The sequence below is a fragment of the Sinocyclocheilus anshuiensis genome, unplaced genomic scaffold (assembly GCF_001515605.1).
Source record: "Sinocyclocheilus anshuiensis isolate Anshui unplaced genomic scaffold, SAMN03320099.WGS_v1.1 scaffold87, whole genome shotgun sequence".
In the NCBI taxonomy this organism is placed as follows: domain Eukaryota; kingdom Metazoa; phylum Chordata; class Actinopteri; order Cypriniformes; family Cyprinidae; genus Sinocyclocheilus; species Sinocyclocheilus anshuiensis.
In genome coordinates this window covers 2,084,421-2,097,025 of record NW_015549609.1, presented here as the reverse complement: position 1 = coordinate 2,097,025, position 12,605 = coordinate 2,084,421, and the positions used below count along the sequence as shown (strand labels likewise).

General features: G+C 34.7%; 1 protein-coding gene across 1 annotated transcript in view; it reads left to right on the top strand.

The window, feature by feature from the left end:
- LOC107659117 (copine-7-like) overlaps window positions 1-2,688 on the top strand; it is a 55,811-nt gene extending 53,123 nt beyond the window's left edge. Inside the window, exon 15 of the mRNA XM_016447943.1 lies at window positions 2,181-2,688. Within this exon, the coding sequence (XP_016303429.1) occupies window positions 2,181-2,321 (141 nt within the window). The 3' untranslated portion in view covers window positions 2,322-2,688. The remainder of the gene's footprint in view (window positions 1-2,180) is intronic.
- The last annotated feature ends 9,917 nt before the right edge of the window (window positions 2,689-12,605 follow it).

The window sequence follows — 12,605 nt, the reverse complement described above, 5'->3', positions numbered from 1 at the left end:
GGGCGGGAAGCGTTCCTCGTGTGTCGTTCGCTGAAGGAGCTGATAGAAATGTTTTTATCATCTGTTTCAATGATCCCAGAGGAGACGATAAACTCTCTAATATCTCAGTTGTTTCTAGTAGACAGGAACAGTCCTGCTTCTCAGATGTTTTTCTCTTGTAATATTGTATCGTCTCACCAGTGTTTCAAACTGGGCCCACAGTTACTATGATACTAAAGCCTAGATCTCAATATGAGTCGTGTCTCATCAAGTGTTTGAGTTCATACTGAGATCGCTATGGAAAATTGTTTCCTCCACAGGATAATAAAAAAAAGGTAATTCCGACTTTTTATCTCACAATTCTGACTTTTTTTCACAGAATTGCATGATATAAACTCACAATTGTGAGCTGTAAACTCACAATTGCGAGCTATAAAGTCAGAATTGTGAGCTATAAAGTCAGAATTGCGAGATAAAAACTCGCAATTCTGACTTTATAACTCACAATTCTGACTTTATAACTCACAATTCTGACTTTATAACTCACAATTCTGACTTTATAACTCACAATTCTGACTTTATAACTCACAATTCTGACTTTATAACTCACAATTCTGACTTTATAACTCACAATTCTGACTTTATAACTCACAATTCTGACTTTATAACTCACAATTCTGACTTTATAACTCACAATTCTGACTTTATAACTCACAATTCTGACTTTATAACTCACAATTCTGACTTTATAACTCACAATTCTGACTTTATAACTCACAATTCTGACTTTATAACTCACAATTCTGACTTTATAACTCACAATTCTGACTTTATAACTCACAATTCTGACTTTATAACTCACAATTCTGACTTTATAACTCACAATTCTGACTTTATAACTCACAATTCTGACTTTATAACTCACAATTCTGACTTTATAACTCACAATTCTGACTTTATAACTCACAATTCTGACTTTATAACTCACAATTCTGACTTTATAACTCACAATTCTGACTTTATAACTCACAATTCTGACTTTATAACTCACAATTCTGACTTTATAACTCACAATTCTGACTTTATAACTCACAATTCTGACTTTATAACTCACAATTCTGACTTTATACCTCGCAATTCTGACTTTTTTTCTCGCAATTGCGAGTTTATATCTCGCAATTCTGACTTTGTTTCTCGCAATTCTGACTTTTTTTCTCGCAATTCTGACTTTTTCTCTCAGAATTGTGAGATATAAACTCGCAATTGCGAGAAAAAAAGTCAGAATTGCGAGAAACAAAGTCAGAATTGCGAGATATAAAGTCAGAATTGCGAGATAAAAACTCGCAATTCTGACTTTTTTTCTCGCAATTGCGAGTTTATATCTCACAATTCTAAATTTTTTACTTGCAATTGCGAGTTTATATCACGCAATTGCGAGAAAAAAAGTCAGAATTGTGAGTTTATATTTCGCAGTTCTCACTTTATTTCTCAGAATTGCGACTTTATGTCCCTCAATTATGACTTTTTAACTTGCAACTGCGAGTTTATATCACGCAATTCTGAGAAATAAAGTGAGAACTGCGAGATATAAACTCGCAATTGCAAGTAAAAAATTTAGAATTGTGAGATATAAACTCGCAATTCTGAGAAAAAATGTCAGAATTGTGAGATAAAAAGTCGCAATTACCTGTTTTATTTTTTATTCAGTGGCGAAAACAGGCATTTGCAAAAAAAAAATATTGCAATACTTTTTATGGCCTTAAAATTTGTAAATTACATTTAACATATTGTAAAAGGAGCCATGGATGCCTTGTATAAATGGAATGGTGAATGAAGCAGGCAGTGAAGCAAATCTCATATCAATCATATATATCATTGCAATATCAATCATATTCCAGTGGTGCATTTGGGCAGAAATGGCTCTTAGAGCTTCACAGTTTCTCAATAAGAGCTGTTTGTTCCCTCCACTGATGTACACAGCCAGAAAAAAAAGAGAAGTGAGGATTAAACAAGTCAAGTGTAAATACTCTCAACAGCCTGCTGTTTGGCTCTCTACCAGACAATTCAAATTACAAACTGTACTTTTTCCTCATGCCTTTGTTTGAACACAACTTACCATGAATTTGGTTGATTTCCTCTTTTTCACTGTTGTTAATGTTTCCCCCCCCCCACGGAGGCCAATAAAAGTGTGACTTTTGCAGGCTTCACCAGCTGCACTGGCAAAGTGTGTCCTAGCGGAGGTGCCTAAACAGGTAGTGGAGTACTTCAGTCACAAGGCCATACCGCCGATGAACCCAGTGCTGAATTCAACCCCCAGCTCCATCGCCAACACACCTGAATAGCACTCAACCTGAGGTCCAGTCCAGCCCTGAACACCTCCACAGTACTGAAACAGATGAGAGCTGGAACTGGGCTGCTGTGCAACAACATAAAGTATACACTGTCATCCTGACTAAATTTTGTTCATTCATAAGCTGTTCAAACATGACTGACGGTTTGGATCATGGTCTCCGATCTTGCCCTTGACACCATTACTGCTCTCCCAGCATGCAAACCGGAGTCATTTTCGCCTCTGCTTCGGCGTAAGAGCAGACAATACATTGAATTCCCATCAGGACCAGGCCTTCTGATCCCTGCTGACTCTTTTCAACCTCGCAAGGCCACTTCTGCTTTCTAATGTTTTGTATGCCCTTCAGAGCTTTCGAAGACTTTGCTCTGCCTGCCCGTGGGCTCTTTTCATTTCTGGACATCTGGAGAACTGAAACAGATACGTCAAGAAGCGTACAGTGCAGCGTAATATGAAGATTTAATCTATAGATAATAGCATGTACATTCACTAAAAGAGTTTGCTTTGGTTTTGCTGGATATGCATAGTTCATTGCTCAAATCATCATCTTGGTGTAAAGATAATGGGCGTCTGAGAATGGTCATTAACTGACTAGCCGATTAGCATGTTGACAGAGCGCTGTTTGACAGTTTGCACGATGAAACCCTCTTGGATAAGCTGCGTCTTCAAATCCACTGCCTTTAAGACACCGGCAACACATCCTTTCACATGCAGACAGGTCTTTGGTTGATGTTTCATGATGTTTTTTAAGCATCTTGCGCCATGAGCATTATTAAGGCGGCAAATTAAAATGAGTTGTTTACTGAAAAATACCTTTTTAAAAATGTGTCTTGAGACTCTTGCAGTCAGTTTCATTCTGTTGTGTCTGGTCTTATGTCAACACCTGCCAACAAACATGTCTGATTAGTGAACATGAAATTAGCCAATTATACAGGACTTCTTTAAGAAATATTAGTTGACTAGTCAGTAGGTTGCCTGAGAAAATTTTAAAATTCTGTCTACAAATCTGTGCCAATGCACTGATTCAAATGTAAGCTACTTGATTTTATCCCTGTTTAAATGATTTGTGGAAACACTTGAACATTGCCAGGCACTTTGTCAATCACGAGAGAAGTGCACAAATCTCTGCTCTAATTAAAAAGATGAAGTGTGTAATTTCTGTGCCTATAGCAGAACCAAAAGGATTTCTTAATACTGTAATTCTGCTGTTTTCAAACTGTTTTAAATACACTCTCCCCTTATCTGTCATTAGTGGACCAAACAAATAGTCCCACCCCAACCTCACTCCGCTTATGTATGGCATGTCTACCCTTGTGAAAAAGAAGTAAACTTAATTGTATTGACAGCACTTTTAATGCTTTAAAAAATTACTTGTAGTAAGTATACTTAAAGAGAGCAAACGTTCATGATTGTTGCTTAACACTTTTAAAAAGTTCACTTTGTAATAATTAAAAGTTTTTCTTTAAAGTACATTTTAAATCATTATGTTTTAATAATCTTTTGTCATGTTTTAAAGAAGTAGACTTATTTTGATGTGTTGACTAACATGCTAAAGCACAAATAAAGTACTTGATACAAGTACATGATTATACACAATATATTATATATTATTTATTATGTGTAATATATTGCAACTTCATCGCAAATATGTAATTACAAATATATTTAAATACATGATATACATGCTTCGATAGAAATTTCATTAAAGTATAATTTTGTTTACCATAAATGCCTGTCAGTACATTCGGCAATGAAATTATCATTATGAAATTATATATAAAAAATGTACTTAAGTCATATTTAAGTGGGTCAAATACACACTTAATTCCAGCTAATTGCATTTAATATAAATTTAAACTGTAATACATTTTCATTTCATTGTAAGTAATATGCAGTTAAGTGTCGGAAAACATGATATTCAGTTTTGCATTATTTCTGTTTTAAGTTCTCTTTTGCTAAACTGTACTCCTTTTTTCACAAGGTTAGACACACTATATGCAATAAAACGAAGCATTTTAACATTAAAGCACACTTCAGCTGTTTTAATCAGAAATTAAACTATTCTAATGCTTGTGTGGCCCGCCCTCTATTTATAGCAATGGGAATAAGATACAGACATTTAATTTATTGGTGCATAATTTTGCAGTATAAACAGCATTCGCATCAAGCAACAAACAATATAGCCATGTCAAATACGAATGGCTGCATAGTTCTACATGCATGACCACAAATACTAACACTGTGCATGTGCAAACAAACAAACACTGATGACTATATTTACATATTACACCAGTGATTCATTGGAAGAACAGTGATAACTTCTAATACGAGCTTCCTAATTCAGCATTAAAATACCTGCCCTCTTATTAAACTGTCGACTGAATTGCAACCTTTCATACATCCGGACAGAAATTGTCTCCATGTTATCCAGCATTATGCATCAGTTTGTCACAGTTGCTTCAACAAAATCGTGACAGGCATGTGATGATGTATTGCATATTGACTTGAGATATTAAAATAAAATGTATATACAATGTATATTTCGATTTTAAGTGCAAATCAATATTTTATGAGTTGTCCATTAACACAGGGTGTATATATATGGCATTTGGGCATGGAATCATCTTGTTCTTAAGATTATAGCATAGCCTTAAGTAGAAACCGAAAAATGTCACATCCCATGATGTGCTTAGTACACATCTATGCAAGAGCACAAACAAAAAGAGCCTGTACTCTTGCAGTCTCCTTCTTTCTGCCTACAGTATTCTGAAGCGCAGAGCAAACATGCTCATATGGCACGACATTCTCAGTCCATTGTGATATGGTTATGTAAATGAAGGTTGCCTGATCTTAACAAGTTGCTGATTCTGAAATGTCTTTTGAACTGTACATGTAGCCCATTACAATTTCCTCAGCGGGCTTGCACATTGCATTTTATTAATACTTCTTTCTTTTCTTCGCTTGTCATTTTAATCCATTTCCAACTGGACTGCATTTGCATGTTCAATGAATTCAGGAGAAGTTTGCTCCCTCTTGTTTGGAGGTGCTATTCTGCCACATGCTAGCTGAAGGAGAGGAAAATATTGAGCATGAGTTTCCTTGTGCTATTCATTTGGAATATGGGTCATCATCCTGCTGGTATTTTCTTGCAGCCTGGGGTCAATGCAGATATATTCAAACAGGCCTCAGAGTTGTTAGGTAACATTTTAAGTCTGCTTGCAGACGGTCAGCTACATCCTAAAGCATTATATCAATGAAAATATTGGCAGATAATGCTGTCCAACAATAAATGCTCATATAATTGTATCGTTCTCACTGTCTCAGCTACTGGAATCGCAGGGAGCAAAAGGAGTCATTTGAACATATTTTGTCTCATCTATGCTTTAACAATGTGCTTTGATTTGAGCCAGTGACATTACTGGAAGTATCTCTCAAAAGCTGTGATTTACTGCATGCACTCCTCTGTGTTGAAATGTTCCTCTCTGATTTCTGATTTCAGTGTTATTTTGTTGTGCGAGTTGTGCCAGCTCGTTTCCTGTAGTCTAGATTCGTAATCCTGCATCAAGGCTAATAAATCTTTTAATAATTTGAGTAAATGGTGGTATGTCATCGTACAAGAGGAGGAGGAAAAAGTTTGGATAAGAAATGGTTGATTTGATGGAGGTGGACACATTTGCATCTTGGCAGATGATGAATATTTGTAAATAACTTTTTTTAACAGTATTGTTTGTATGCACATGTAAAACATACATACATTAAATTTAAATATATTGTCATATGAAGTAAAAACATATATGAAAGACACTGGAACAATTTAATATATTAACACATATTTCTAGCCCATACAAAAACTGTATGTAGATTATACAATACTTATATTATATAAGTAAATATAAAAGATAGACATGTATTTTAAAAATGTATTACAAAACATAAACATACAGATTTTTGTATATATATAGTTTAAAAAAATATGCATATATATATATATATATATATATATATATACACACAGTATATATATTGTTTACATACAGTTGCTACATATAGTACTATATAAAAAATCATCATATAGATATTATTAACACATGTACATACACATTTTACTATGAGATTTTTATGTATGTTATAAACTTCATCTACCCATGTGAAAATTTTATCACCTTATGGCAATATCACGGTTGTACAGGGCAATTTTTGTCATACATTACATTTCTGTATGGGAGAAACGTTCTCATGTATGCTGGACATTTTCTGGCTGATTCTGTTCCACAATCTAGTTGCGCTCATCCATTTCATTTTGGTAAAAGTTTGAAAGGGCAGTTTTAGAGAAAGTTTTATGAGAATGTAAACATTGCAACTAAGTGTGTAGCCTATATCTTATTGTTTGCAATTTGGGTTGCAAATCTGCAAAACCTGAAATTGGGAATTAATTGAGGTCACATTCTATCTAAATCAGAGCGGCCCTATACACAAGTTGCGTAGGGCCCCGCAAATTATGCAAGGCTCCTTGTGTCAAAGAATATGTCTCTGTTTACAACTTTAATGAGAATACGAAGCAGAACTATCCCTCTGGTCACGAAAAGAGAGACAGAGAGAGAGAGGGGAAAAAACACCATGAGAGTGTATTGTTTGATATCAGCAAATAAGAGTAAAGTTAAGTTAATTTGCATCTCTCTTTAGCCTGTCTGCCTTGCTAACCTAGCTAGGCAGTGCATCTCTTGGTCTGTCTGTGTCTTGCTTGCTTGCCATTGCCAGCCACTTCCAGGGCTGTGTTCTGTGACTTTGTGCCTGACAGTTTATTATGTTTGTTAAACGCCAAAGGGCAACAGTGTTTATAAACTGCAGCTCGGAAAAGATAACCACATCGCATGTGAACATGCGTTAATATGCGCAAGCATGTAATGAAATGTACATTTTCCAGCAGCAACATCAGTGGGGACCAGTACAATATATGGGCGTGATGGCACTCATCATTATAGGTGCTTATTATTATCTAGTCTCTCAGTCAAGGTTTAGTAACAACTCTGCACGAATGCAAGATGCAAAGCAATGGATTGACATTGACTACTGATTTATATATTGAATTTAAAATGTTGATTAGCTGGGCATGGTAAATGGCTTGCCATAGCATGTCACTGTGTTTTATAGTATGCATGTTAGAACAATACTTGATACTTGATGGTTATTATTTACTGAGGGATGTGCATCCATATGTATGTCAATAAGGTTGCACATCCCTCAGTAAATAATAACCATCAAGTATCAAGTATTGTTCTAACATGCATACTCCATAAAACACAGAGACATCCTATGGCAAGCCATTTTAGCTTTTATTCATTCACAGAATATGCACTTTTAATATCAGTTGAATTTTCAATATTTAAAATGTGAATTCTTTATAAGAATGACATTTTCACTAGTATAAATGTGAATTCTTGATATCAACAATTACGTCATCACTAGCAGAAATCTGTGTGGAAATGGCGAATGGTTTACATGGCTCATGGGTCAGGTAGGAGGGCCCCAGGGAGGTCAGGACTGGCTTTGTGACACTTTAAATACATCCAGTAACATAAATGTGTCTCTAGATATAAGACTAGATTTGAGGTTACATCTGTAATTATATAAGCATCAAGAACGCATCAAATATGTATTACAACATCTAAAAGCAACCCAGACAATGAACAGCATTTATAAGCATACAAGAGCATAATTGCAGGTCATCTCTGTTAAGCCAAGTGACTAGTTGCTTCATTTCCTTTTTTTTCTTCTTTTTTTTCTCATGCAGATAGTAAATATCAGGCTCATTTAGACCTTAGAAAAGGCCTTTTGAAGAACTAAGCTTCCAAGACAGTGAATTACATTGCAATTATTGCTCAAATGATTAAGATAATAATCAGTGAAAATGGCCTGGGGTTAGAGAAATGGGCTTCTCTAATTGTCATGGACTGAAATGTTAAGTGTAAGTGTCTGGTAATGTAGTTGAATAAAGTCAGTTATACAGTGTGGAGTACATACAGTTTTATTAAAAATAATGTGCTTGTAATGCACACTATCTAAATGGATGGAAAAAAAAATTGTTTAAAAAAAAAAAAAAGAGACACAATTAAACTATTCTTGATTGGATCAGCAGAGTCATAAAGATCCTGCCATTTTTATTGGATGTAATAAAAGGGTCATTTTTTCACGTGAAGTAATTGCTCAACTAAAGGTCAAAATGTGACATTTTTGCACTCACTTCAAAATCTTATTTATTTTTATTCTATTTATTTATTTTGTGTGTGTGCTTCAGCTTATCATTTTTATAAGTCAATACCCAAGTCATGTTTATTTCTGCCCGTGGCCAGTTTTTGCACATATTTTATATGCCTTTTCATTTCACAGTCAGATGAATACAGTTAATTTCAAAACCACAAGGAAATGAAATCCACATTTTTTATTATTATTATTATATATATATTTTTTTTTCAATTTCAGCCTTCCCACAATAAGCATTTAACCTAAATGTGCTGCAATATCTAAGTGAATCTTGGCATTTGCCTAAGTGGCTTTCCAGCTCCAGGAGGCCGGCGGTAGAATCTTCACTAAAGATGGTGAGGTCTCCTCAGCGTACCTCGGTTGCGTCACTTCATTGGGTGACTGCATGAATGATTTTAGTTGCCATGGAGATTGTGCTGTGTGCTTAAAGGGCAGCCATTAAGAAATGGAGCGAGATGAGCTGGAGCAGATAATTGATAAAAGAGCTGAACAACCTTGAGTGAAGTTCAGGCCTTTCAAAGAATAGCACAGAATTGCATCAGTGATGTTGATGCTGTTTTTAGACCATCAATAATGTGCTAATGAGACTGTGTAAGAGCATAAATACTTGATTTGTTGTTTGTTGTGGAATAGGATTGATATAGCTGAATATCATGTCAGTGTTCATGTTTACTGGAATAATACCTCAATTGTTTATCCAGTCATCTTATTCAGAGTCAGATGCAAGTATTTTTTCAGCATTTCTACACATACTGTAAATAATATAGCTCATCATAAGATGTATAAAATCATATAACTGCCAAATACTGTAAGGAATTCATCCCAAATAGAGAAAGGCAACTGTCAAAACCATGATTTAAATTAGTTTAGCTAGTCTGAACTGCCACTGAAATTTAGTACAGCCAAACCAACTCGTCATTCTTTTGCCCACTAAATGTGCATCAAACTGAGGATAATATATATTGGCTAAGGTGACCTCTGGCCTCTGAATTAGGTATATATGTGACCCTGGACCACAAAACCAGTCTTAAGTTGCAGGGTATATTTGTAGCAATAGCCCAAAATACATTGTATGGGTCAAAATTATCGATTTTTCTTTTATGCCAAAAATCATTAGGATATTAAAGGGGTCATATGATGTTGCTAAAAAGAACATTATTTTGTGTATTTGGTGAAATTAAATGTGTTTATGCGGTTTAAGGTTAAAAAAACACATTATTTTCCACATACTGCACATTATTGTTTCTCCTCTATGCCCCGCCTTTCTGAAACGCGCCGATTTTTACAAAGCTCATCGGTCTGAAAAGCAAGGTGTGCTGTGATTGGCCAGCTATCCAGTGCGTTATGATTGGCCGAATACCTCAAGCGTGTGATGGAAATGTTACGCCCCTTACCATATTGTGATGATGCCCTGTCAGGCCGGAGCAATGATTCAAAAACATGAAAACCCATTATAAACTAGGCATTCGTTGCATCCAGTTGGGACATAATTATGGATTATAATGACTTATACTGTCTTTTTACGCGTTGCGTTGCATCGCGCCGCATAAACATAAAACCATGTCTGCATTTGTGATCGGAGAAATGACAAACAAGCCCTACACTACACTGCCAAAGAAACTTGCTTTAAATATAAAAACAATTAAATATAAAAACTCTTTAAATATAAAAAACTTACTTACAGTCCGTTAGAACGAGCCGTTTTAGGTAGGCGTGGCTGACTCTTAACTTTTATAAAGACTATCTCTTTGGATTTGAGACTTTAGTCTTTGCAACTTTACAGATCTTCTTTATGCACCAAGAGCTTGTAACACTCCAAAGAGAAAGGAAAAATTGAAATCGCATCATTTGACCCCTTTAAGTAAAGATCATGTTCCATGAAGATATTTTTTTGTAATATCTAAGTAAATTAAGTAAGTAAATTTCCTACCATAAATATATTAAAACTTAATTTTTGATAAGTAATATGCATTGCTAAGAACTTCATTTGGACAACTTTAAAGGCAATTTTCTCAATATTTAGATTCAGATTCCAGATTTTCAAATAGTTGTATCTCGAACAAATATTGTCATATCCTAACAAACCGTACATCAATGGAAAGCTTGTTTATTCAGCTTTCGGATGATGTATAAATCTCAATTTCCAAAAATTGACACTTAAGACTGGTTTTGTGGTCCAGGGTCACATATGGGTATGTTTAATTGCAGTTTATGATTTCTGTGTGCATACTGTATAAGGGATGCAGAGTTAATTTGACATTTCCTCCTCTATGGAATTGTGAGGTTTACCTTTGGTTTGCTTGTGATGCCTGGGTATGACGTTCCTCAAAAATAGTTTCCCTTCTCTCTGGTTTTCCATTTCTACCACCTCCTCCCTAACTATTTGATGGTCATGTCTGTCTTTTGAATTTAGCCAGCTAAAAAAGGTTTTTCATTATAAAAATATATAGCTGACACAGATCAAAACCACCCACGGATCATGGACCGTCTGATGCACATTGCACACAACAATGCTGAGAGCTGGTTTTCTGGCATTCTTTAGATATTTAAAAGATTAATTTTTTTTCAAGATTTTGCTTTTAATAAATATGGCTTGAACTAAGTACATTTTAACTGGTTATAGAAATGTGTATTTCTTCAACTGTTGGCACTTTTGGTTTCAGCTACCACCACAGTCCAACAGCAGACAGACATATATGACAGGGGAATTACATCATTTTTTTCTGAATGTCATAAACATTTCAATCACAATGTCATTTCAACACATCTCAAATGATACATTGTGTTTAATAGCACTCTGTGGTGGAAATGCTGAAGATGGAAATGGTATTTGAAAATATCTTGAGAATAAACTGGTGAAGGCAAATTTCATAGCTAGCATATTATGTATCTTAAATATACACAATATAGTAATCTAGTCATTTTTACACTTCATACATTTGACAAAAATGCAGCATGAAATAACACAAAAATATTCTGTTCACAAGATATATATGTTTACTTCATATATCACATTTCATATTTTGTCAAACTTGTTTAAAAGAAAATTATGCCATTTTTTAAAAATGTTTACACTAAATCATTAAAATGGCTTTTAATTATTTCACACTTTGTTTAGATTATACTTTTAAAGGCATATAACATTTTGGTGGCTTTTCATAGTTTAAGATTAAAAAATCTGGGACTAGGGTAAAACAAAATCTATTCATAAATTGCATTTGAAAAGTAAAAAGTTTTGGTTTACATTTCTATTTGAACCAAAGCTGAAGAAACACCCACATGCAAAAGACCAAGTCTACAGTAGTTCTACAGTTTTTTCCCCCCAATGTCCCTGATATCTGAAGTAGAAAATGTGTTTATCATTTTAGCTTTTATAAGAGAAATGAACTGGCATTGTGATACCAATCAAATTCACTGGCAGTATTTTAGCTGTGCAGCAGGCAGTTCCATTTCCATGTCTTGATAACGCACACAAACAAACAACAAAATAGAAACTTCAATTGAGCTGCGTGTATTTGATGTCTGCCCCCTTTACTTTGCATTTCTGATGTAAATGAATTTTCAAAGCATAGGCTGCACATCAAAACCATGGCATTTCACCCCACTGACTCCACACTGGCCAAAAAAGCTGTTTCTATCTGGGCAGCGTTTGGGAAAGCAAATACAGTCTGTTTTTAAACTGGATATTAGCAGGTTATTTAGATAAGCGTCTCCGAAAGGTTAGTTCCTTTAAACTTCTTCAAAGTTCAAGATACGCATTAATCATCAGTGGATAGTTAAACACATGGACACCCCTATTTCAACAATTTTTTTTTGAGATTCTATCAGGGTTTTTTTTTTTTGCAAAGTATATTTAGAGACAGTCTTTTGGAAAGAATTTGGGTAACACTTAACAATACGGTCCCATTAGTTAACAGTAGTTAATGCATTAACTAACATTGACTATCAATGAGTAAAACATGAGTTACAGTATTCATTCATCTTTGTTAATGTTGGCTAATAAAATACAACTGTTCAT